The 26,707-nt window shown below is 39.4% G+C and overlaps 2 protein-coding genes across 7 annotated transcripts in view; one reads left to right on the top strand and one right to left on the bottom strand.

Annotated features, from left to right (window-relative positions):
* NEMP2 (nuclear envelope integral membrane protein 2) overlaps positions 1-26,707 on the top strand; it is a 157,204-nt gene that overhangs the window by 114,500 nt on the left and 15,997 nt on the right. For 2 of the 5 annotated variants that reach the window (XM_027588936.1, XM_027588935.1), the window contains exons 8-10: positions 1,192-1,417; positions 4,595-4,771; positions 5,442-7,777. In XM_027588936.1, coding sequence (XP_027444737.1) covers positions 1,192-1,417; positions 4,595-4,771; positions 5,442-5,565 — 527 coding nt within the window. In that variant the 3' untranslated portion in view covers positions 5,566-7,777. Of the gene's footprint in view, positions 1-1,191; positions 1,418-4,594; positions 4,772-5,441; positions 7,780-13,006; positions 13,141-26,707 lie in introns of those variants that run through there. The other 3 variants (XR_003519050.2, XM_027588934.1, XM_027588937.1) reach the window with 3 other exon arrangements.
* The window catches only part of MFSD6 (major facilitator superfamily domain containing 6), a 68,630-nt gene continuing 54,523 nt past the window's right edge, over positions 12,601-26,707 (bottom strand). Inside the window, exons 4-8 of one of the 2 annotated variants that reach the window (XM_027588926.1) lie at positions 19,222-19,383; positions 18,221-18,319; positions 16,636-16,916; positions 14,879-14,903; positions 14,578-14,720 (exon numbers count right to left, since the gene is read on the bottom strand). In XM_027588926.1, coding sequence (XP_027444727.1) covers positions 14,710-14,720; positions 14,879-14,903; positions 16,636-16,916; positions 18,221-18,319; positions 19,222-19,383 — 578 coding nt within the window. In that variant the 3' untranslated portion in view covers positions 14,578-14,709. Of the gene's footprint in view, positions 14,721-14,878; positions 14,904-16,635; positions 16,917-18,220; positions 18,320-19,221; positions 19,384-26,707 lie in introns of both variants that reach the window. The other variant, XM_027588924.1, reaches the window with a different exon arrangement.

The raw sequence follows: 26,707 nt of genomic DNA, 5'->3' as shown, positions 1-26,707 counted from the left end.
TGATAAAAGTTTTTTTTTAAAGATTTATTTATTTATTTGAGAGAGAGAAAGAGCTGCGTGCACAGGCAGGGGGAGGGGCAGAGGCAGGAGATAAATCCTTAAGCAGACTCTCTTTGAGCACGCAGCTGGACAGGGGACTCAGCTGCGGAGTTCCATCCCAGGACCTCGAGATCATGACCTGAGCTGAAATCAAGAGTTGCCCGCTTAACCAACTGAGCCACCCAGGCGCCCCTATGATAAAGTATTTTTAAAGTAAATTATAGATATCATGGTATGTTCCCTTAACTACTTCAGTAAGCATCTCTAAAAAACAAGAGCATTTTCCTCTATAGTTAAATATCTGTTAAATCTAAAAAAATAATAATTACATAAATTACTCAGGTCATGTTTAGATTTCCTAGGTGTCCTTGATGGTTGGTCTGTATAAGGGGAGATAGAGTCCAGAACCATATTTTGTATCTACTATGTCTTGTAAGTCTTTTATAATCCATAACAATTCCTTTTTTCATCATAGTGATATGCTGAAAAGACCAATCTAGTTGTCTTATAGAGTGTCCCACTTTCTTGATTTCTCTGATTACTCCTTTGCAGTATAATTTAATCTGCTCCTCTCTCCCCTGTATTTTCTGACCTGGAAATTAGATCTTGAGGCTTGCTTAGATATGAATGAAACACTTTTGGTGGAATACATAAGAGGAGATGTGCGTTTCGCATTGGATCCCAGCAGGAGGTGCAGAATCTCTCATTATCTCACCGCTGTTAGTGCAGAAACTGAGCACTGTGCTAGTGGGTGCAGCCTGATCCCTCCACCATAAAATTGTATTTTCCTTTTTTAACTAGAAAGTAAAAATAAAAAATAGAGTTTGTAGCCAACTGACATATGCTGAGGCTTAAATCCTGACCAAAGCAACCATGATAACATTCGTCCATCTAGGACTCTGGGCTAAAAAACAGATATATATCATAATAATTTATTATTAAATATCCTCAATTATTACAGAAGGCAGTGTAGTATCTCACATGGAAGGAATAACTATCCCTCTATGTGTTTTTCAGTCTTAACTTCTTCGGAAAAAGAAGTCCTAAATATGAAGGCTTTCTGATACATTCTTAGCTTAAGTCAAGGCTGTGCCAGGATTTTTCATACAACTTTTCAAGTTCAAATTTTCAAGTTCTTTTGCTTTTTTACAGGCTATGTCCTAATGGTGGGATTTCTCAGCTTTGCTGTTTGTTACAAACACGGGCCCCTTGTTGACAAAAGGAATGTAAATCTTCTGACGTGGACACTACGGCTCCTCGCCCTGCTCCTCATCTATTGTGGGGTCACTGTGCCCCAGTACTCATATGCACTTATGATCCTCACCCTGTCCTCCAGGAGTCTGCGCTACCCATTGAAAGCGTTCAGTTATATGAGGTGGTGCGTATCTTTTTTGCCTTGTAAATTGGACATTTTGAGCTCTGATTTTATTTACTGTTTTGGTAAGTTTCTTGCACGTGTCATATTTTGTCTCATAATTAACTACGTTTCATCTGGAGATTTGAGAGAGGAGGAGGAAGGAGAACGTCAGCATTGAATCCCATCTCCATTTCTAGTCTTCGTGAATCTTTCAGAAGACTTCCCCCAATTACTAGGTAATTACAGCTCACCCAGAATTCACTGAAATCAGTGGCACACTCTGGGTTGCCTAAAATTTCTACTTTCATTCTACATTTCCTTTCATTAGGGCCCAAGATTGGTTTAAAGGTATTTGTTGTGCTTGTGAAATAGAGCTAGAAAAATAATTGAAAGGTATTATTTATGTTTAGGACTTTTTTTTAGGTTTTAAGTTAAGGCTTAAGCCCTTTAAAAATACAGAAAGAGAGATGAGGTAACTTCTATTGCCACAGCTTTATTATGTCTCTCCTTAGTCATTGAGTTGAACACCTGTTTTTGTGTCAGGTGCACAAACGAAGGGGCTAGTTTCTTCCCTTGGTGTGTACTTGTTGAGACAGCAGCATACATTTCTGTATCTTTGACGTGTTAAGATGTACCTGTTCAGGGACTATGGCACACAGAGTTCAGGAGAGTTCCTGAAGAAGAAATTACTAGGCTGAATCTTCGTGAATTAAAACAGCCAGGTGAATAAATGTGGAAAGGACTTTCCTGACAGGGAGAAGGCCCAGTCTGATAGCACCATGAGGCCGGTGAGCAGGGTGGGCGTCGGCAAGATTGTGGAGGCATTACAGGCTGTGTTAAGGAATCTAGTCTGATCCTGTACATGGTGGAGGCCAGAAGCCATTATGCATTCCAGTCAGCATTCTCTGCCTGCTGCTTAGACTGGAGTTATAAATCCGGTTGCTTGGGGCTGGTACTGAATGGGTGATGCTGAGCAGGGGTAAGGCAGTGGGGCCGTCGTGAGGACTGTGGGAAATTCTATAGCGCAGCCTCATCAGAAAGGGGGCAGTTACTACTCAGCTTGAGCTGATTGTTGCCATGTAGGAATATGGACCCTGCCTTTGCCAGATCTTCTGTTTTTGTTTTGTTTTGTTTTGTTTTTTAGAAAAGCTGGGAATATGGGTTTGAATGTGAATTGTTATTATTTTTAAATATTGGTAACTAATCTGAAAATAAAAATACATTCAACAGTCAAGATCAAAGCAGAGACCATGAACCTGTCTGGGTGGCAGGATGTGGCCCAACTGCCTTCTGGCACAGAGGGTGTATATAATCGCGAGGCCCCGAGGCACTGACATCACAGTGGTGCAGGCATGAGGTGATGATGGCCTAGAGTCAGGCAGTGAGACAGTGAGGCAGTGAGGGAGTTAATAAATATTTATGAGGTAAACCTAGCTGTGAGGAAGAAGACTCTGGTAAGTGGTAGTTTATGGATCTGGGACTGCATATGTAACCATGTCACAGTGTTAAAAAAGTACCAGTGACAGGACAGGGTTCTTGTGCAGAGAATGTTGGCAAGGCTGAAAGGCAGCAGGGCTGGGTCAGAGGGGCTGCTGTTAGCAAAGAGCTCTCTGCCCTGAGAGACCAACAGCGACTGGGATTACCAGAGGTCCCTCTGCTGGGAGGAGGCTGGACAGTCCACATCTCCCAGGCCTCTGGCCCTTCGCCACACTTGTGGCTTGAGGAACCCAAGATAGAATTTGGGCCTCTTTGCCTTTAGACATCCAGCTGCCCTGCCAAATGTAAAGTGTGTTCTGTTATCTGCATGATGGTCCTTCTGTGCACTTGCTGTGCATTCCGTTAACATGAATTTAATACAATGTTTTGTAACTTCCTTAGCTTTTCATTTTGCTAGTGAATAATTATGCGAAGAACAACAGGAAAAAACAGGAACATATATGTTAAATAGCAAACCAGAGAAATAAGACCGTGATTTGTATAGTATTTTAGTTTTACAAAGAGCTGTTTGAATATATCCTAGTATATGGTAGCTACTCTCTTAATTGTCCTTGTTGAACTCTCACTATAGGACACTCACTGTGCTAAGCACTTTACATGAAATATCTCATTTAATCCCTGCAATGACCTCATGAGGTAGATGTTATTGCTTTCACTTTGTTCATATGAGCAAAGTGAGGCTCAGAACCATTAAGGAAATGCCTCAGTTGACAACTCAGTGGATAAACCTCAAAGCCAGGACTGTGTCCCAGTCTTCTGTGTAGAGACCAGAGGTTTTCCTCTAGGGAGACCAGGCTAGGTATTCAGAAAAGGAGAAGGAAATAATGTCAGTGGTGCCCCAATCTGACTCCTCACCACCACACAATCTTTAAAAGTTTAAAGGTTTTTCAGGTCCCAACCCTCAAGAGAATATATGTTTAAACCACCTCCTGGTAATTCTTATACTCATGTAGATTTGGGAATCTCTGGTTAAATTAAATTTTAAACCACCCAAGAATATTTTTAAAAACTCATTGATAAATGTAACATATGTGTTAATACCTTATCGTCATTGCCATTTTTATGAGATTCTTCCCTTTAGGACTTTTCCTGATTGGAAAAAAAAAATTCCAGTATGAGCCCCTTAGCATGTAACAAAGGAGGAGTTATTATAAGTTATTGTACATAAACCATCCTTGTACAATAATTACTCCTCCTCTGTAGGATTAGTCAGAATCTCCACCACTAGGTGGAGGCGATATCCCACAAATCCTCCCTTCCTTTTTTTTTTTTTTTTTTTGGGCTAGCGACTAAGTGGTAATTGATTCTGCCAGGTCTCCGCATCTCAAAGAATTGCTTCCATTAGTGCCCAAGATAATGAGCAGACCAAGCATAAAAGAGCCAGACTTTTAATGGTCTGATTGTGCAATTAAAAATCACTGAGAAGAGAAATACAATTAATATGTCTATCAGAAATTGAGCCTCAAATTCCTAGGAACATAATTTAGGATGGTCCAGGAAGAAAGGAAATGTACTGTTCGGCCCAGACTGTGCATGTTCTATATACCTCAGTCGCTCTAAGAACGATGAGAGTACAGTGTGATATCAAGGAAGTTAAGTATTACTGTTCCTTTCTAAGAAATGATTTTCTATAAATCTTAAGGTTTGAATTGAGCAGTCAAATATGACCAGGAATCTAGCAACCCATGCCACATGTTTTAGGAAAATGAAGAAATGGTTTACATCAGAAAAGCTGGTGGTTAAGTATCTTACTGAAGACGAGTACAGGGAACAGGCGGATACGGAAACGAACGGTGCCCTGGAGGGGCTGCGCCACGCCTGCCGCAGGCCTGACTTCCCCGCGTGGTTGGTCGTCTCCAGACTCCAGGCTCCCAACAAGTAAGCCCTGCTCAGCTGCTTGGACCAAACGTGGGTTAGAATGAGTGTGAAAATACTGGGGTAGTTTGTTACCGTACTTCAGACTAGGAACAATGTGGAGGCTGTTGGAGGGTCTGCTTTTTCTTCAGTGCTCTGACTTGCAGAGAACTGCTAATGTCAGGACAGATACTTACCTGACGTGTTTGATAGGGAAGGTCAGAAAGATCACTTACATGTGGGAAGTTACTGCTATGGAAGATCTTTTCAGAGTTTATCAAGAAAGACATCTTTGGCCCAACATCTTTTTCCTTACTGCTTTGCCTTTGTCATAGCTTTATCCAAATAACAGTGCCCTCAAATTAAACATTGAAGGGGGAAAGTATTGACGTACTGAAATGACAAATGAAAAATGAATCAAATAAAAAAGAGAGAAGGAATTAGAAAACAGGAGTGGGTATGTTCGGCAGCACTTGGTGCTTTAAGTCTGCCTGCTTCTCTGTTCTTTCCCTGAATGTCTCTAGAAGGATCACATAAGCCGTTGCATTTTTACATCCAGTGTATAAATGCTGTTCTCTATTGCCACAAGTCAAATTTAATTAAAGAGGATAAATAGCAAGAGAACATGTTATCTTCCAAATAAACCTTTCTGTGATAACATTAACTTTATTTAAAACAAAAAAATACTTATTAGATTTGCAGACTTTGTTCTTGGAGGAAGCCACTTGTCACCTGAAGAAATTAGTCTCCATGAAGAGCAATATGGCTTTGGGGGTGCCTTCCTGGAAGAGCAGCTGTTTAACCTGAGGACTGCCTGATGACCGCCTGTGCATTGACTTCATTCTGGACAAGGAAATGGGTTAAGGGCAAGGGTCCTATTAACTTTGGCCAGAACTGTTCTAGGGAACAGTGGCAAAAGCATTTACTATGGGAAGGAGTCATACTAGAAAGGAAAACTGAACTATATTGAAGATAACTTTTCATTCTTCGTGAGTTCTGCTACTTATTGTACTATAGGTAGCCATCAAGATTCTGTGAGAGTCATTACCACTTTCCTTGAATGAAGATTTTCATTAGGAACAGGGGAATCATGTTGATCTTCAAGGAGCCAGTTAACACAAACATCTGCCTTGTCAACACCAGGACGTTAAATCTTCTCTTAACCTTCAGAACTTGTGTCAAAAGACTATACTGCTCTTCCTACATGTTATCAGTATAAGTGCTGGAAGAGATCTGAGATATGCTGGGTCAGTGTATCCAAATTATAATCCACAGGATGCTAATGAGTGCTAGTCAGTAAAGGGATTCTGAGGTCATCTAAGATTGAGACAAAGTTAAACAAATGTAAGACTTCTCAGAGCCATTAACAATACTAATGCACATTGTGAATCTCCTAAAGAGAAATTGTGTGCAGCAGTTTCTGACTTAATTTGACCACAGAACCCTTTTTCATGAGATTAATACTCCTTAGAACAATTTGGAAAATGCTAATGATGGCAGGATTGAGGTTTGGGGAGGTTAAATAACTTGTCCATACCTGCAAAGCTATTGGAGGTAGTGCTGGGACTAGAACTCCAATCCTAGCGTTTCCTACAACTCAGGGTTGTAGGAAACAACCTTCAGAGGTGAGCCTGGAGACCATCTCCCTACAGCCTTGGGTTTCACCATATTGGTGACTTTTTTATTTTTTAATAACAGACAATTAGCTTTTTGATAACTATGATAGAGAAGCATTTCCTAAGGTTATATTTTAAAGCTTGGTAAGATTTTTATAGACATGTATAAAAATTAGAAATGAGAATTCTGTAGTTTCTGTATGTTGAAATTGAAGACATTTAACTTTTTGTGACATTTTGAGTTGACTAGTCCATTTTTTAAAATTGAGTTATATATATTTGTAACAGTTTCCTACAAAACAGATTTGTGATCTTTCTTCAGAGAACAAATCCTTTTTTTCTTGATTCTCCAGAGTGATATGAGGGACTGACTATGAACTTTGACCCTGGGGAAAGAAGGCCAAAACAAGCCCTGAGAAAAGATGTGAACACAGCAAAACAATCCAAGGGTTAAGATGTGCTAAATTGATTCACTTTAAGAAACATAAACATAAAAAAAATAGTCTTTTTTTGCTGTGGTGGGTTTTTATGCCTCTATTCTTTAAGAATGAGGACTCTCCTTTTACTAGAAGAAGGGATACGGAGGAAGGACACACAGAGAATTTAGGAGCTGCTTTCCTGAGCCAAGTTCAGTAGAGTGTTTCTGAATTGTTGAATAAGAGCATGGTTACCATTTGGAACTTTCTATGTTGATTTTCACGTGATATTTCCTCTTTGAAACAGTGTGTCAATGTTTTACAAGTTTCTCTTTTGGCCAGGTACCTTTTAATATTAGGAGCTTTGCAATTTTTTGTGAAAGGCACGAAATTCAATCTGTGCTTTCACATAGACTGATTTCAAATACCAAAGAATCTTCCATTCAAATTTATGATGATTGTGATGATGATGTTTTATAAGTATAAAATGGTTCTAATGTCATTTTTTTATAGTTTAATCGGATTTTTTTATAATTTATTGCTGATATAAATGTATCAGATGTATTCATGCTTGTGATCACCACATTCACCTCCCAGGAGGCCGTTTTTGACAGAATGTGTGTGTGAATAACATGTGAACAGTCAGCTGGAGTTCCCAGGGTCTGTCCCAGCCAGACCCCCTAGGGCTTACCTATGCCGGGTTGAAGAGGTGCTGACTACAGAAGGAAGCAGCACCTCATGGGTCAAGCTAACCATCACAATGGAAGGAAAAGAACAAGATTGTTCTGGGATACTGTTTTTCATGTTTATTTTTAGAGGAAATCATGGATTTGTCAGTTTCTGTTATGTGAGAACTGTGAGAAGCTGAACAATTACAAGCATTACTTATAATACATTTGGTGTGTTTCTGTTGTGTTCATTTGATTTGGGGTTTATTATAGTGCTTTATCACAGTTCTAATCCCATGACTCCCATAGGAGACCTTTTTTCTCTTCTTCCCCCCCTTCATCTCTCCTTTTCTCCCCCCCCCCACCCCCGTTATTTATTTAAAGGCCTTTAAACTGTGTAAATGATCACTCACTAAAATGGCTCTGCCCTTCACAGGTGGTTGAAAGTTGGCCTCGTGCTTCCTATCGCCATAGGTGTGCAATTACGGAGCATAGCTGAACGCTTTGTGTTATTGCCTATGCAAGATGCTTCATAAAAGCTCACTGTTGTTAGCAACTTGGGACTATTTGACACCAAAATGTGTGGGTGAGATTTAGCGTAGGTGGCTGTGCTTAAACAATTGTATCATTCAAATGTTATTTTTAAAGGTTTTAAAACACATTTTGCATATCACAAAAAATGCTTTGTGAATTGGTTGTACAATTTGCCAATAATACTAAGGGCTGAATTAGAGGGGAGTGTCCATCTGATGTTTAGGATAATATTTGAATTTATGACCTTTTTTTAATCTAGAAATTTAAGAAATTTCAGATTTTAAGAGGCTTGGAATAGATGATGATCAATATATCTAAACATGTGGGTGAATTAAGACCCCTGCAGTTGTGTCAAGAAAAGAAAAAGGATTATTTTGTATGTGATTATTTCCCAGTTAGAGAAGTAGAACTTTTTAAATCAGCTTTTTTTGTCCAGCTGTTATGCATAGCTAATGGATGTAGAATTTTAAAGAAGCATGCCGTAAGACAGAGGTGTTTGTAGGTGACCCCAGGAGTAAGCTGCCTTTGAGAGACCCCCAGTAGGTGATAGGACATTGATGACTTAACCACGTGGGTGTGAATCTTGACCTTATTGATTCAGAACCCTGATTTTTGTCATTGCAATTAGCCAATTCATATAGTCTATTTAGTGATTCACAGCCAAAAATAAAACCAGCATAAGGATTAAAAACACTTGAATTGCTAAAACCAGCATATTCTCTCCCAAAAGACCCCTATGAGGGGTCAAATGGTGGTCAGAAGGTTGCTTGAGCAGAAAGAGAACAAAGGAAGTTTGTTATATAATTCACATGTTTAATGTCACCAGACCAAAGTCTAATGCAACCCCCTCAGTGGGGCTACCGTTGCTAATGTGATGAGATACTAAATCTGTTGGCAAAGACCACCCTTCCTTTATGCAGGCCCTACCAGCTTTTCCTTTCTGTGATTGTTGTTTTTGTAATTTTTTTTATCATTGACCAACCATTCAGATATGTTGTTTAAATCTGCAGTCTTTCTCTGGCCTACGAGTCTAGTTACCTTTTTCAGGTAACTATGCTTATTTTTGCTATGACCCCTGAATGTGATACCTTAATAGGTCACTGGAGATTTGGGTTGAGTGTATATCTACTAGGATAAATCTTGGAAGACACATTCAGTCGGGTAGCTGCTCTTTGTTTCTTGCTTAAGTTGTTTGGGGGAATCTGTTTACTTTTTAGATTTGGTCCATTTTCCAGCAAGGCAGTAATCAAAAGGAGAAAGGGGAGGAGTACCAGGATTTATTAGCCATCTATCAAGTGCTATACTAGGCCCTTTCTGTGCCTCTTCATTTGGACTTCTAATCACTGTTTAGCATTGTTTCCATTTTTCAACTGAGGACAGACAGAGAAGGTTGCTAAAGGACACAGTAGCTAAAGTGGTAGAATCAGAATGTGAGCCTTAGTGTGTCAGGGCCTGGGCCTTTGTGTTGCCTTTACTGCCATCTTTAAAAAACAGAGTTAGTCGGGTAAGTGACTCCATGGCTAATCAGCTGAAGAGATGACTACATCTGATGTTAGGCGCGTGCCAACTCTGGGGCAATGGACCAATTCTCCTGCCTTCCATCAACCACAAACCAGTATTTTGTACACTAAAAATAAATGAGAATCAAGTTGATTAGCACTGGTCTACATGTTATTTTTCAAGACCCCCATTGATCTTTTCAGGGAACAAAAAGTTCCTGACCTTTTCAAAATAAAAGTTTGCAGTTGAAGAGAATAATATCCTCAGCTGACTATTTTGCAAAGAATAGGGTATGTAACTTGTTAAATGCTTATAAAATTCTTGCTTACATTTTTTGACACCCCTTAGAAGAAAAAGAAATACTGAAACTGTGGAACAAATGTCTTATAACCCCTCCTATCTATGGCTCTTGCACACTATAGAATTGCCTTGGTTACTTGTTATTTTTCCCAGCTCTTCAATTTATATTTTGCTTAATTTTTCCTCTTAACTAAGATCTGCAAGCAACTTAATGATTATAATCCATGTTGGAACTGAATGCTTGCTGGGTGTAGGCAAACATTTGAACATAGCACTGTAGTTTGGGAGAATGTAGTATTACAGATTTAAATGTTAACAAACTACTAAGAGAGCTAGGGCCTAGTTGGGGAAATGAGACCGCATTCCTCTTGCCATGGGCTGTGTGTCACACAATGATGGCAGTATTTATAGTGTGCGCTGTGTGTCAAGTACCTTATTTAAACGTCAAAACTACCTGTAAGGTAGATATTGTAATCACTGTAATTTTACAGAGGAGGGCTCTGAGGCGCAGAGAAGTTATGTATGTAAGTTCTCAATGGCAAAGTGGAGACTCAAATCCAGACTTGGGACTCCAGAACCTGGACTTCACTCCCAGCACTGTAAGGTTCCTGGGTTGCCATCTAACATCTTCCTGGAGCCGCAGTGGGGCAGGTGGTCCTGCATCAGCAACTGGAAGGAGATGCGAGCTGAGTGAGAGTTACGCACCCCCTGGACTGGCTCATTTCTCCCCCAGTCTAGACACCAACGTTTCCAGTTACTCTCGTAAGCCATAGTTTGTCCTGGCGTAAGGCCAATTACTTACTGATTTGAGAGACCACTCTCCCTTTCTCTCACCCCTTTATTCTGTCCCTGTCTCTCCTCATCTGCTTGGTGGTTTGGAATGCTTGAGCCAGGTATTCTTAGAGCTTTGCTGAAATGGCACAGGAGTGTTCTGGGGCTTCAGAAATAGCTTCATCTTGTCCTCATGTACCAGAGGACAGAAGAGCTTCTGAAAGGAAACTCACCTTTTACTTCCCTACAGTCAGCTCTCTTACAACATACCTCTTCTTCACAGAATAGGACAATGTTAGGGTCCAGTCTCACACCGAGATGAGAAAACTGAGGCCCAGAGATCTCCCCAAACTGATCTCTTCCTTTAACTATACTGTCCAGTCCACGAGCCTCATGTGGCTGTTTAAATTTCAGTATGATGAGAAAACTAATTTCTTCAGATGCACTGGCTACATTACAAGTGCTTAACAGCTGCCTCTGGCTAACGGCTACCATACCCGACAGTGGTCCTGGGTACTGAATAGATCTGTCTGCTTGTCTTTCCTGACTCCTGTGACACTGGCCTTTAGAGACCCTGCCAACCTCCAAAGTTTTCTCAACAAGGGTGCCAAACCATGCAGATCATCTCCAGAGTGTAAGGGGTCTGACACTCAAACTAACAGAACACCAGGAGTTTGAAGGTACTGGATTTCTAGGCATCTGGGAGTATCTAGAAATCCTAATGGAAATACAACCACACACATGTATCAGGTATACCTTCAGGCCAGGGCTGCTTTCACACTTGTTCTACCACAACAGAAACATGGAATGGCCTCCCCACCTCCTGGGGTGGGGGAAGGTGCTGGTGGACCTGAGCTTTGGCATCGGGTAGGTTTGAATTTGTCATTTGTATCCTGGCTTTGTGATGTTGGTCCCATGAGGTAAGCTCTGTTAGCTGCAGACTCCACCTATTCTAGAAGCTACTCCTATATTGTAAAATGGGGAAAGTGGGGGCACCTGGGTGGCTCAGTCATTAAGCATCTACCTTCAGCTTAGGTCATGGTCCCAGGGTCCTGGGATAGAGCCCCATATCGGGCTCCCTGCTCGGCGGGAAGCCTGCTTCTCCCTCTCCCACTCCCCCTGCTTGTGTTCCTGCTCTCGCTATCTCTCTCCATGAAATAATAAATAAATCTTAAAAACAATAAATAAAATGGGGAAAGTGCTCTGTATATACCGCACTGGGTTTATTGTTAAGGACAAAAAGAATCTCCTCAGCACACAACCACCACTCAGTAACTGTGGATGTGGTTCTCCTTTTCCAAGATTGACTGCTTAACTCCAAATTGGCTTAGAGGAATACTGCTTAAGTAATGGTCCCATGGCACCAGCAGCCCCCCGCCCTGCAGTACTGGATAAATGCAAATCAGGGAGGTGCTTAGCCAACCACTTCTGTAGCCCATGGCAAGATTAATAAGCCAGTAAAGCAGCATGTTCTTTCCTATGAATAACTTAGGCTTTTCGTGAGGTTTACTAGCTAGTGGATCTATGTGTACTCTAATCATCTAATATTCTACTTAAGGTTTTGAGTAATAGTTTAATAATTAGCAACTAACCTCTTTGGATCCATACAAGCTCAGCACTCAGCTAATTCACTTTTTCTACAGTCAGAATATGAAATAAGACATGAAGACAGTGATTACATCAGCCCAGGCTTTGTGACAACTCGGGATTTCCAGGGAGTCTTCAAGTGGGGTTATGAAATTCTCAAAATTTAATTTGAATCCACTTTAATATTTTTTAAAGGGCACCTGGCTGGCTCAGTCAGTAGAGCATGTGACTCGATCTCAGGCTCATGAGTTAAAGCCCCATGTTGGGCGTGGAGCCTTCTTAAAAAGTAAATAATAGAAAATTAAAAAAATAAAATGCCAAATGGTGCTTTGGCAACAGTAAGAAAAAGTCAGGAAGTCCACAAACCCATGAAGGTGTCTGCCCTAAAAGTCTAGAAATTACTGCATTACTGAATCAGCTTTCATGGTAAATGTTCCATAACAAAGGCCTGTTGAATTTGGTCACAGTTTTACAGAGTAAAGGGCTTTTATTTGTTTGGTCACATCTTTATCATTTAAGAAATTTTTAAAAATGATATTTATTTTTATTTCAACATGTCAACTGTGCATTTCCAAAACAGCAGGCTTTTCAAAGGAATAAATCAGAACTGTAAACACAAGACACAGTATAAGTTTTTGACTTCCTAGAGTCAGTTCCACAAATCCACATACTGTACATTCATAGGTGAGGTTCAGCCTGTCATCCATTTCTTTATTTCTATAATTACATAAGCATAATAAATACATCTGATTTTAAAGGTCACTTAAAATGAGTCATGATAATTTTTACAGTACAGTACGTTTTCAGTTCAAGTGCAAAAATAACTATTTGCTTAATTCTATTTCTTTCTGTTATTTTATTTTTAAGCTGTGTTTTGTGGCAAAGCTAGACATCCAAGTATAGAATTTCTTCTCCCAGATGCAGTATTGGGCAGAAGTATGGTGTCATGGAGAAGCCCTCAGTTTACAACTCATCCTGTCTAATCAGGGTCAGGAGGTAAGGTGAGTTGTTCATTTTTAACTCTGTTCTCTCCTTTCCTCTCTCTTGTGCTCACTCACAGTTATTACACATACCATAACTGACCTTCATTCAGCTAAAGCAGCATTCCCTTTTCCACAGCCCTCTCCCAAGGCTTCCTCATATCCTCAGCTTTTCATTTTTAGCAGCAGGCTTTATGCGTGAATCACTCAGCCACGGTTCTGACTGTAGCTATGATATTTACAGTAGCATACCCCATCTGATCTGTCCAGTGTCTGACAGTATCTTCATGGAAAAGAATATACTGAGATTTGTTTTTTTAGTCATTGGAAAATATAGTTCTCATCCTTTCCATTCCTGGCTTCCTATTCACCACCTTTTCCCCTCACCAAAAACAAAACAAAAACTTACCCATTGTGTAATTTTTAAAAATTGTATCCCTCTCCCAGGCACTTAAATCTTACACTGTTATTTGTAAATAGTACTGCTTAATTAAAGAAACCCTTAGGAATTCAGTGATTTTTTTTTTTAAATTCCATCAACTACTTAGAGCCCAAATCACTATAAAATTGTTAAATAGTGATCGAGGCTATTTACAGTATTAATATTTAGTAAACCCTTGTCTGTCAAGCCATAGGATACTGAATTGGTTGGTTTATTTGAAATATTCCCTCCTCTGGTCTTAAAGCCCATTTAAAACAAAAGGCGTTTTAAAGCTCAGGTTAGTTTGCGGTAGTCAATACGGCTTTTGCTGCTCAAAGAATTGACTATTTTCATTATATACCATATACATATAAAAATATATTTGCTAGAGATATGCCAAGTTTCTGAAGAAACTTTTTCCTTTTTTTTTTTTTAACAAAAGCATATAAGCTAGTAACTTTTATCTGGCTACTTTTTTAAATATGTCATGTAATTTTTTAAATAGTTCTCTTCAAGAGAAACAAAATTATATATTTAATTTCTTCCCAGTTTGTGTTAAGAACCAAGTAATTAGAATAAATAATCAGAAGAGGGAAATTGTATCAGAATTCACCTTGAAACACTTTCTTTCCCTCCACTTACTTAGTGTAACTGCTGCTTTCAACCCTTACTGCACTGGCAAAGAAGTCCTATAGTCCTTAACCTAACCAACCGAAGAACTGGAAGTCTTCACCAAACTCCCATTCCCCTTCTGTGATTCCAGTGGGATTATGGAAAGTTTATCTGTTTCTGTCAATATGTACTGTAGCTCCTGTGTATGTGTGTGTGTGTTTCCATGTTGATGAGTTCAGGTATTTAGAAGCGTATATAGTGCTATGCTTCTCAAGGTGAGGCATGTCTTAGGTTCGGGTAGCCTCTCCCTCTGTCCTGGCAGAGGAGCCCGGTTCCATGCAGGGTGTGAGATGAGTGGGAGCCCTCAGTGTCCCCCAGTGGCAGGCTGAGCCTGTTGGTCCTTGCTCTCCTCCACACGCTGGTCCACACTAGGGTGAGTGGGGCTGCTCTGCGTCTGAGATGCTTCTGCTTGAGGGGATGGCTGGTTTCTAGATGGGTCAGAGTGAGTCTCACATGGGACAGGCCGGACTCCACCAGCTAGAGAACTTTCCCGATTCTCACTGGTCCCCTGGAAGGAAAAAAAGAGAAGATGTTCTGTAGTCAGGGCTGCTTGCAAATCAACATTTTTTTATATGCCTTCAAGTAAAGATATAAGAAACATGGGGAGATCATCCTGAAGCAACTTCAGGGAACAAATAATAGAGGAATAAAGATAGAATGTCTTACCTTTCATCTCCTTTCCTATATGCAACTGCCAAAGCCGCATGAAAAACACAAACACTTTAAGCAGACGTATCTTGTGGATAAAGGAACATCACTACCAAAATGCCTGGTACTACTAAGAAAACAATTTACATCAGCAAATATTTACTGAGCCTCCACCATTGTGACAAGTCACTGAGCAAGCAGCATGGAATTGAACAGAATTCAAGAGCTGGAAGCACCTGTCTGACAGAAAGTAAGGAAGGCATTCTCAGCCTCAGAGACAAGGCCAACAAAATAATGTCCTGAAATTAAGGGTCCTGATGAATACTTGGGATTTAAAGTATACACTACAAGTTAAGACAGAACATCTGTGTAAAAAAGGGAAACAAGCACTTAGGTCACCAATAGTAAGTAACTGTGAGTCCACACATACCCCAGCATATCACCCCTGCCCCCAGCATGTCTGTAAACTGCTACATCGCCACAGTGCTGATTGATACATATCAGGAAACATGTTTTTTTAAAAACAGATTTTCCTCTGAATTAGTATACATCACTTCAAATAGCTGACCACCAAAGAAAAAGTTTTATTTCTGTGATCAATTCTAAAATGTAAAGAAATCTTAATATGATGCCTTATTTGTAAGAATAAGCCATACCAGCCAGTTTTTATTAATCCTGACATGCCAGGAAAAAAAAATGCAATGATAATATGTAGGCCTAATAGGCTTCCGTGAAAATGAGGATGAGTACCCAAAGTAATGAAAACACTGCTATTCAAGCAGAAGATCTTATCCTTTCTTCTGCTTCACCTCGCTGCTTCGCATCCTTTATATGCTCCTTCTACCCCAAGACACTCCTTTTCTGACTGAGCAGGACATTCATGTGAGTTTATAATCCTGATAAATGAGTAAGATCATGCATAGACCAGGATGCATTATGAGTATGAGAAGACTCAGATTTGGTTTAAATTATAGAAATGTTACATGTTAGTTTACAAAGTCATGATAAATTTAATTAAGGTAGTTCAAATTTTCTAAAAAGGAAATTATCCGAATTACTCTTTATTTTTGTCTTACGTGTTCTCTGAAGCTACTCTAGATATAGAGCTGACATGACTCATCAAGTGAAAGGATATGATTAATATAAACAGGGAGGTAGATTCATTACTTTAGCTGAACTATTCATAGAAGTCACACTTGATCGTTTCCAAAGGCAGTAGATAGCTTTAGTTAACCATTACCCATACTGTTTTATCAATATGATCTGACTTTACTCAGGAGAGACTATATCTCTAGGGATGAGAAAAAAACACAATTTTTCATGTGAGGCCACCAGCAAAACAACACTCCCACTAATCTGAGTATTCCATTAGACTCATACAGTGGCTCAGGGTATTAATTCATCAGATATTTATTGAAGTCCTATTATAATGTCCTCACTAGAATTTCAGAATTACAGAGATTAATAAATAATGATCTCCCGGGGCAAGAACCATATATTCTCACTGGAACTGGTATCTGTCAACACTGAAATTTTAAAGAAAAGTACAATTCTTGGATTTGTTTTTTCTTTCAAGAAATACCTTCTCTGTGAAGCCTTACTGAGCTCCATAAGGCAGAATTTTCTCTCTGCAGAACCTTGTATATACCTCTATAATGCACTTGTCACAGAATACTGAAATTATTTGTCTGCATGGTTTTGCCCAGCAGACCTTCCATAAATCTTGTTGAGTGAATAATTAACACAGCTGAGCCCACTTAAGGGAGTACCTTTACCTGCAAAGGCTGTATCTCAGGAGCACGGTTGTCTCTTGTTAGCTGCATCATCTCTTTAATTTGGTAGAGTGCATAGACAAAAGTCACCCAGGGAGAGGAGCTGACCCCCCAAGCTGGCTTGTTCACATCCTCCTGTTCTTCCTGGTGCTTGGTTTTTTTGGGCGGAAGTCTGGGCTCAATGCGTGGCATGACATCCTCTGTCTGTTGCTGTACCAAGTCAATGGTTGCTATGGGAACAGGACTAGAGGGAACAGGAATCCTTTCTGCCAGCATTGTCTTGTCTGGAGAGAAAATCATGTTTAAATCATTTTTCAGAGTTTTCTACATATTTAAACAAATAAAAATAAATAAGCAGACAATCCCGTAAGCCCATTCTAGTGTACGTGGCCACATTAGTAAATTACTGTGTATCGAGGGCCTCTTGGTGCAAGTACTGAACAACAGATGTGATGTTTATCTTCCAGGATCTCTTTCTAGGTATTAATAGATATTAACTTATATTTATTTATGAAATGTACTCTTCATTACACTTAGATATAATTTAATCTGTGGGCATGGGTTATCGTGAATGTTGTCTTAGGCCCACTTATAGGACTGAGTTTTGAAAGATAAGCATCAAAACAGTAATAGCTGTTTTTATGGGCCTTTTACTGAAGGCATGGAAAAGAAGTGAGAAAAGTCAGCATTGGTCTTTCTTTCTGTATAACTTGTTAGCATTAAATCTGCCCCTGGGGTTTTCTGTAACAAGCTAGTTTTTCCCTTAACAGAAAAAGGTGCTTGAGGCAAATGCTCCTTAAAGACTAGGACACCAGGGGCACCTGGGTGGCTCAGTCGATTAAGGTTGTGTCTGCCTTCGGTTCAGGTCATGATCCCAGGGTTCCCGCATCAGGCTCCCTGCTCAGCGGGAAGTTTGCTTCTCCCTCTTCTACCCCTTCCCCCTGCTCATGTGTGCTCTCTCTGTCTCTCTCAAATAAATAAAATCTTTAAAAAGAAAAGAAAAATAGGACACCAAAGAAGATGAACCTTGTTCTGGGACCCAAAGCTAAGCAAGACTGGTTGGTTTTCTTCATTAAAAAGAAAAAAGTTGATTCAACTTGTATACTTGTATATTATATTTGATATAACCTCCTTTCTATATGACAATTTTAATGAGGGTCATGCCTGGTTAAGGGAAAACTTCAAATTTAAGTTTTTAGATACTTTTTTCCAAATGAATGTAAAAGTGTAACAATTAATACCACTCCCTATCCCTAGGAGTAAAATTACTGTATAGGTTAAATGTATGTGATTTAAATTTGAAATCCCTTTAGAGTACCAGAGAAATTTAAAACCAGTTCTTCCCATACTACCTTGTACTACAAGACAAAACAAAAACATGAAAACCCCAAGCTACTTAAAATGACCAGCATTCGTTTCAACACAGGAGACAGCTTCTCTCTAGCAGTGGTACACATAAATTCATTGATACACACCACAGAAAATCTAGCCAGGCAGGTCTGTTACCACCTCTGGGTTTCTGAGGGGTACGTATAGAATTCTTCATGGCTTCAACCTTAGGAACCAGTAAGAGAATGGACAGGTTTACCTTCTTCCTCATCTGGCACTGCCAGCCACTGGATCAGGGCAAAAAGCAGGAGGATCACCAGGCAGGCCATGCCGATTCCTCGAAAGGTCGCAGCAGCCCCTGTGGAAACAAACAGAGCACTATACAGAGTAATTCCAGGAAATGCAGATAGCCTTCATCCCAAACTGTCAATGTGCCGAAGTTCAGGGCAAAGGCAACAGGGCTTGGGATGAACCAGGGAACGATGACTAGTCAGTGGCTTCATACACTAGACAACAGGCCTGGTAAGTGCCAGGAGCCCCCAGTGCTGGTATTGAATTGGTCATGCATCAGATTTTAAAACTACATTTACAAAGGATTATCTCTCAGTGCCTCTTACCATAAAACTCAGTGGTGTTCTCTTCTTCCTAAAGACCATTTACCTGTTAAACAGCCCTATTAATCAGTAGTTGGAACAGCAGAACTCAGTTAGTGCTATAAATTCAGATACCCTGGGCCCACCTTCCATAGACGACTGAGCAGTCCAGATTCCTTGAGCAGGATAATCTCATCTCCACCCCACCCCTGTATTTCCGACAAGGGAGATCGGACCGGGCAGACAGATTGTGTCATCAGAGCTGCAGTGACATTACCAAAGGCAGCAAATAGCTAGATTTTTCTGAAATAATGATGAATTTTCTTTCCTCTAGCATTATCATCAGCAGGTTTAGGGTACCTTGCTTCAGACCAAAAGCACAGGTGCTTATTAATTTGTTTGGCTCCTTTGAGGTATCTGTGTAGCATCCCATTAGGCTGTTTGTCATAGAAGTGTGCACAGTTACAGGCTGGCTCTAATCATCGTAATGACTTAAGCACACTGCTTTACAATTACGACTACCATGAAAGTGAGAAAGATAATACGAATACTGGAGTTTAGCTTCTGGCAATCTTAAGTAATAATTTGAGTGTTTAGTGAGGTGCTGCTGAAAAATTGTATAAGTTCTCAACACAGAAGAAAGGGAAAAGGAGAAAGCCATTCTTACCAAAATAATTGACTAATACGCCTCCGATCATGGCACCACAACCTCTCCCCAGACCCAGGTGAAGGCCCTGCAGGATGCCCTGAGCAGAGGTCCTCAGCTCAGGGGGAACAGCTGCACTGAGGTAAGAAATGCATGCTGCCCAGATGGCTGCGTGCGTCACTCCTGGAGAGGAATAAGAGTGGGAGTGTCTGATGAGCGTTCCTTAGTTTACTCTTTTTTGGAATGCGAAATATTTACTTAATTACACACACATACATGCTAAAGACATACTTGATTTCTAGTAAAATATGCATAACATAAAATTTACCATCTTAACCATTTTTAAGTGCATGGTTCAGTAGCATTAGGTACATTCAAAGTGGTATGCAACCATCCATCTCCAGAATTTTTTTTTTATTGTCCCAAACTGAAACTCTGTACCCATTAAACAATAACTCTGCTTAGGCCCTGGAAGCCGCCATCCCACTTTCTGTCTCTGAATCTGACTACTCTGGGTACCTCCTATAAGTGGAACCATTTATCAGTGGAATTGGTACTTGTCCTTTTGTGTTGGCTTATTCTAATGTCCTCAGAGTTCATCCAAGTGGTAGCATGGGTCAGAATTTCCCTTTTTAATATTCTCTTGCATGGAGATAACACATTTTATTCACTCATCTGTTGATGGACATTCCAGTTGTTTCCTCCTTTTGGCTATTGTGAATCCTGCTGCTACGTATATGGGTGTTCAAGGATCTGCTTGAGTCCCTGCTGTCAGTTGTTTGGTGTGTACACCTAGAAGTGGAATTACTAGGTCATAGGGTGATACTATGTTCCACACTTTGAGGAGCTGCCTGCTTCCCACAGTCACTGTACTGCTTTACATTCCCCTGAGAAATGCACAAGAGGCAGTTCCAATTTCTCCACACCCTTCTCAGCACTTGTCATTTTTCATGTTTTTTTTACAATAGCATTCCTAACGGGTATGAAGTGGTATCTCATTGTGGTTTTGATTTGTGTTCCCTAATGGCTAGTGATGCTGAAAATCTTTTTATATGTTTACTGGCTATTTGTGTAACTTCTTTGGAAAAATGTCTGTTCAAATCCTTTGCCCACTTTTGAACTGGGTTGTTTGGGGGTTTTTGCTGTTGAGTTGTAGGAGTTCTTTATATATTTTGGGTTTTTAACCCCTTACTGGACACCTATTATGACTTAAGATTATTTCCAATTTTTTCCATTATAATTAGCACCATGATTAACATTTCTAGAGATACAGCTTTTTACATATCTGAGATTATTTATTTGGCTATAATTCTACAAATAAAGTTACTGATTCAAAGGATATAATTTTTATGCCTTTTAATATATGGTTCCAATTTGTTTTCCAAAAGAGTGTAGAGACCATTTACAGTGCCTCAATACCCATTTTGTTATATTTTCACCATTTGTTGGGAGGGAGAGAAGGATAAAGGTAACAGATGAAAAATAATTTTGGTATAGTAACTGTGCACTGTCTGAATTTAAATCTTTGTTAGAGTACTGCTTTAAATGTAATAAAAAGATACTGCCACAACAGGTTTTATAGCTAGAAGGGGTTAAGAAATCATCTGGTTCTGCCTAGATTAAGTCATGAGCTTGCTCCCTGAAAAATAATCTCATTTGGAGATAATAGCATCTCATTACCTATGTTTTGAAAAATTAAACTAGAAGATTAATATTCATTTAAGATTTAATCTGACATTAGTTTGCTTCTGACTGAAATGGAATAATGGACTGGATTTGCCCTCCTTCTGAAACAATCAAAAACTGGGCACAATATGTGAAACAGTAGTTCCCAAGACACTGGACATCAAAACAAGGACAGTGATCTCTGATTGATGGGGAACAAATGAGGAGCCCTAGCTTACTGCCTGGTTAGAATTTAAAAGCTGCAAGGCATAGCGGGGGAGTCACTGAGTTGAGGAGCAGAAGCCGACAGTCTGGAGAGACCACAGCTGCTAGAGTTCCAGAGAGGGCAGAGTACCAGGGAGGAGAGAGCTTTACAGAGAGATACCATGGGCGTCTGCAGGTGGTCTCCCTCAAGTGCTCAGCAGAGTGCTGCAGCAAAAGCATGGGTACAGACTGTCCACAACCAGGGAAAGAACCATCCAAAAGCATTATAGAAAACAGTACTCAGAACCCACACAGGGCCAGAAAAAGTACCTGTTTCCACCAAACTGGAAAACTCATGATTCTTGGGATTGGGAGAGTACTCAAAAGGGCCTTGTTTTAGTATTATGAAAGAATGAGAATTAGTCTGAACACTGCTTTGGTCCCACCTAAGTAATCTTCACAAGCAAAACCCTAAAGGATCATACTATTTCCAAGTAATTTATCTGTATCCTAGTACAAAGCTCAAGAATATTTATAGAAATACAAAAATATACAGCACCCAACAAAGTAAAATTCACAATGTCTAGCATACAATTAAATTACCAGGGATGATCTTAAGTGAACCCAATAATGGAATAAACACTATTTTTCCTGGATACCTTAGGTTATATGCCCTATAGTTAAATAATAAAAATAATTTTTATGAGGTTTATATGTTTCAGTAATCATTTCAACTAGGTTATTTTTGAACTCGAAAAATGGACTAGATGATTAGAAATAGTATGCATATTTAATTTCCACAGAAGTCAAATAAAGAATTTGCTTTATCTGACTAAACAATTGCAATACCTTAGATAATACCAGCTTTCTCAGAACTGAGAAAGCTGGGTAGTTTTTTTTTTTTTTTTAAAGATTTATTTATTTTAGAGAGAGCAAGCAGGGAGAAAGGGAGAGGGAGAGAGAGAATCTCAAGCAGATTCCCCCTTGAGCGTGGAGCCTGACGCGGGGCTTGATCCCAGGACCCTGAGATCATGACCTGAGCAGAAATCAAGAGTTGGAAGCTCAACCAACTGAGCCACCCAGGCGCCCCCTAGAGTCTTAATTATAAATGTTGACACAGTAGTACATAATGGAAATATTCTTCAGTATTTCCTTTATATTATTAAAGATGCGGCTAATTCCATTTCTTTTCAGATACGCATATTTCTTCATTAACAACACTAAGGAAAAAACTTAAATGTTCTAAGAAATGAGATGAATGTATTCAAAATTAGATTAGTAAAATCCAACATAGATGCGGAAATCATTTCTTAAAGATGAATCATCAAAGATCTGAAACTACATTAAATGATTATAAATTAACTTTAATAGTGAAGCCAAATCGATCCTTCTATCTGTGTGTGAGCAGTCAATTGCTGGATTTACAAGTAGACAAAGATGGGCCTATGTATTCATGTGACCAAAACAATAACATATTTTTGTTGTAATTCCAGGTCAAATATAATTCCAACAGTAAATAGAGTTTCTTTTTCTTCAAAATTCTAAGGATTTTCTAAAACATTGAGTCTTCTAAGATAATTAAAGCATCTTCCAACAGGATGACTTAAGTCAGGATTCTTATTAAAGATTCTAAACTATTAGAATTTTGGGGCTAGTATTATGTGGCAGTTGTAAAAGCTTCTCTGTAGTCAGATTTCTAGAGTTTCCTTACTGCTTTTTGGGACTAATTAGATATTTGGGAACTGTATTCCTTAAGGCAATTCAGAGCATTAGCTGAAGGAAAATATAGTAAAGCATACAGTAAAAAATTTTCTTTGGTACCAAAAGCAAAAGAATGGAAGCCACTCTGCCTGTATGCTCCAACATTCTCCAGGGCAGATGAAGAATTAAAAATTGGTTTCTCTGAGATCCCTTATTTCAAAATATGTAAATACAAGAATCCATACTACTTCCTAGAAAAGAAACTAGCAAAACTGAAAAATCCACAAGATGGGATTGGGTTGGTAATACCACCTTTGTATATAAAACACAATTGTGGAGTTGTGGTTCTTATTCTTAAATTAAATATGGAAACTTCTAGTAATATTGGTTACCTGAAACTCTTGCCAGTGTTTTTACTACAGTTCTGGCCCTCTAATTTTAAAACAATAAAAAACCAATCTCCAAACCTAAAAACTCTCCACCATTTTTCATATTTGTAAGGCAAGAAAGAAAGTTTTAACAGTTGTGCTACCTGAAACAACTTTCCTGTAAGATTTCGGAGGTAAAAGGTATAAGCTGAGAAAAGAAAATGCTTCTGTCTACTTTATTTTTTATTAAGAACTGTGAAAAAGTAGATGATTACTCTCTATATGATGAAATACATAAGCAAATTATTCAGTGGCATGGGTAAAAGTGTTTTCACACTGGAGCTACAACTTTTTAAAACCTTTTAGTATGAGATAACTAGGTTGGGTGGAGCAGTCTAAGAATAAAAAGATGCTACCCCTGACTGATAATAGTAACAAAGGTACTTAACTGACTCTCCTTGCAATATGTGTTAACCCTTCCTTGGCTACTTGTCAGAAAACTATTGATATTTGTGAATGGCAATTCAAACACCAACTCACATAATAGGTGTTTAATGTGTATGTTTGAGTGGCAATTCAAAACCATATGTTAACTGATGATGAATGACTCTCAAAGACCACATAGCTCATAGAAACTTAGCTTCTCAGTCTTTCCTTACCTTTACTGGGGCCCCTCAGGATTACCGAGAAGGCCTAACAGAAACACAGAGATAGCTTCACAGCACCTACAGCCAAGACCTTAACTATTTTATTCTTTTTTTTTTTTCTTAACATATATTGCATTATTTGTTTCAGAGGTACAGATCTGTGATTCAGCAGTCTTGCACAATTCACAGCGCTCACCATAGCACATACCCTCCCCAATGTCTATCACCCAACCACCCCATCCCTCCCACCTACCAAGACCTTAACTATTTGGGAATACACTCCATATGAATAACCAAGAACCACTGAGAAATAATTATGACTAACATTAAATTTTTTTCATTGATATTATAGCAGTATACTGGGAATTGTGCTAAGTGTTTTATATAGCTTATCTTGTTTATTCCTCCCAGCAGTATTTTTTCTTCCTTTTCCAAAAAAGGAAACTAGGCACAGAGAGATTAAAGTGCCTTGTCCAAAGTCACACAGACAACAGGGTAGTAGAACAGGATTTGAACCTAAGGTATGTAAGTTCAGCATTTCAGTGCTTAAGTACTATACTATACACCCTCATAACAACTACTAATTAAAAGTATTACATAGTAAATATAACAATCTACTTTGAGAGGTTTTTTGATAATATCAAACATGTCCAACAATCTGTCAATTTAAAAGAACGTATATTCAGGGTGCCTGGGTGGCTCAGTCGGTTATGCGTCCAATCTTGACTTCAGCTCAGGTCATGATCTCAGGGCATGAGGTCAAGCCCCACACTGGGATCTGCACTGAGCATGGAGCCTGCTTGGGATGCCTTCTTTCCTTCCTCTGCCCCTCCCAGCTCCCACTATCTCTACAAAAAAAAGTATATTCTTACTACCTACTTCTTCTTTAAAGAGCTCACATCATACATATTACCAAATTTTTTATATGCCCCAAATAACTCTTTACCTTAAAATATTCAACACTGGTATCTGATCCTGTAACATGAACTTCAAGATTGTTCTGTCTTGGCCCAGAAGAATGCAGGGATGAGCAAGAAAAAATATCCTTTCCTCCCAAACAGACAGCTGCTCTTTGTAAAATGCTGCTTGGCTTGAGGAAATCACATCATAATGGCTGGGAGGGGTAAGAACTGACAAAGTACTGGAGAACGAGGATTTTTTGTTTTGTTTTTCTTGCTCTGCCACTGACTTACGCTCACTAAACAAAACATAAGTGTCCACATAGCACCGGCACACTGAATTAGTTGTGACAAACCTTAGGCATTGACGGACCAAAGCATACATTTCAGTTACTTCTGGGTACCTCTCAAATGCTAGGATAAAAAAAGCTTCTGAAAGATCAACCTAGTGAAGAGACTAGGACTGTTCTTTCTTAAAAAAAAAAAAAAAAAACTCCATTGGGCTCACAATAAGCAGAGTCTGTATTGGTTAAGGTAATGATAGCTGTTTTAACAGATCAACCTTGGAATCTCAGTGGTTTCATACATCATATGAAGTCCAGTGGGCATGGGTCATCATTCAGGGATCCAGGCTGCAGAGACTCTGCCATCTTCAGCACCTGGTTACCTTGGGTACCAATATCCAGCTGGCAGAGTGGGGAGGAGAGGATGGCACATGGAAAATTTTACGGTCTGCGTTTAGAAGTGACACACATCATTTCTGCTCACATTCCACTAAAAAGAATTAGCCAAATGGTCATACCTAACTGCAAGGGAGACTGGGAAATAGAGTGCAACTATGTATCCATGAAGAAAAGGAAACCTCAGATAAAACAGCAAGCCCAGTGTCTCTGCCAGAGTCAGGGCCACCAATAGCAATGGACCTTCCAAAATAGCAGAGAACCCTACAGAAAGAACAGTGGACCTAGCAGCCACCTGCATGAAGCATCTGTGTGTTGCATGAAAGAAACTTTATATAAGGCATGCAACAATTATTGTTAAAAACCAAAGCTCTCATATCCACCAACATAGAGCACTGCAAGAATCACCATGCGTTCATTCAGTGGGACTTAATGAGCACCTAAACTGTGCCAGAGCCCCTGCTCTGCTTTGAGGATATGATAATGTACAAAACACATCTTAAACCACCATGGAGTTTACAGTCTAGTGGGTGAAAGGGGCCAGGATTTATCTGAAAGAGAGAGACTGAGCTCCTGGAGAACAAACATATTCAGGGTCCTGACACACATTGGCAGCTGAGCAAAAGAATGTTGAAACAAAGCAGGCAGTGGTCTACATGTTGGGGTATGAGGAAGAAGGCATTTGGAGATAAAAGGTGCTCTGGGAAAGGTTGGAGAAAAGTTCCAAATCTCATGTATGAGGAAAAATTAACAGAGGAAATGAAGCTTCTGTAAGTTTCTAAACTTCACTTTACAAGTTAAAAAAAAAAAGTGTGTAACTGATACAACAGTGTTTTACAGGCCCTTGTGAATTTTACATGCTGGCATCATGCCCCCAGCATACCTTAAGAGAAGTTTTAGGAGACTACCACTCAAGCTGACTGTTTAATGTCAAGACTTGCTAACAATGTATGCTACGTGCTCAGTGTTTCCCCATATCAAGCCTCATATGAGAACTGCTGTCAAAGCAGATAGTAAAAATTTCACTTCCCAAAGATAACTTTAAGAACAGTGTGCACTGACTAGTCATTTATGGCCAGGTTTTAATGCATAACTGCAATTTAATCTTGTAGAGTCGAATCTTTTAAATTACATTTCCCTTGGTCCTTTTATCATTTTAAATTTTACTTTCATTGTTATATTATCTAACATTTATTGAAGGCTAACTATGTGCCAGCTAATATTCTAAATACTTTGCATGGATTATTTAATACTCATATTAGTCTATTCTGTAGCATAAGAATCTAAGGCTTAGAGCGACTAAATATCTTGCCCCAAAACACCCAGCTTATAGGTGGGGAAGC

Source organism: Zalophus californianus, chromosome 3, assembly GCF_009762305.2.
Source record: "Zalophus californianus isolate mZalCal1 chromosome 3, mZalCal1.pri.v2, whole genome shotgun sequence".
NCBI lineage: Eukaryota > Metazoa > Chordata > Mammalia > Carnivora > Otariidae > Zalophus > Zalophus californianus.
Note: the sequence above shows the minus strand (reverse complement) of the source record. Positions and strands in the feature narration are given on the sequence as shown.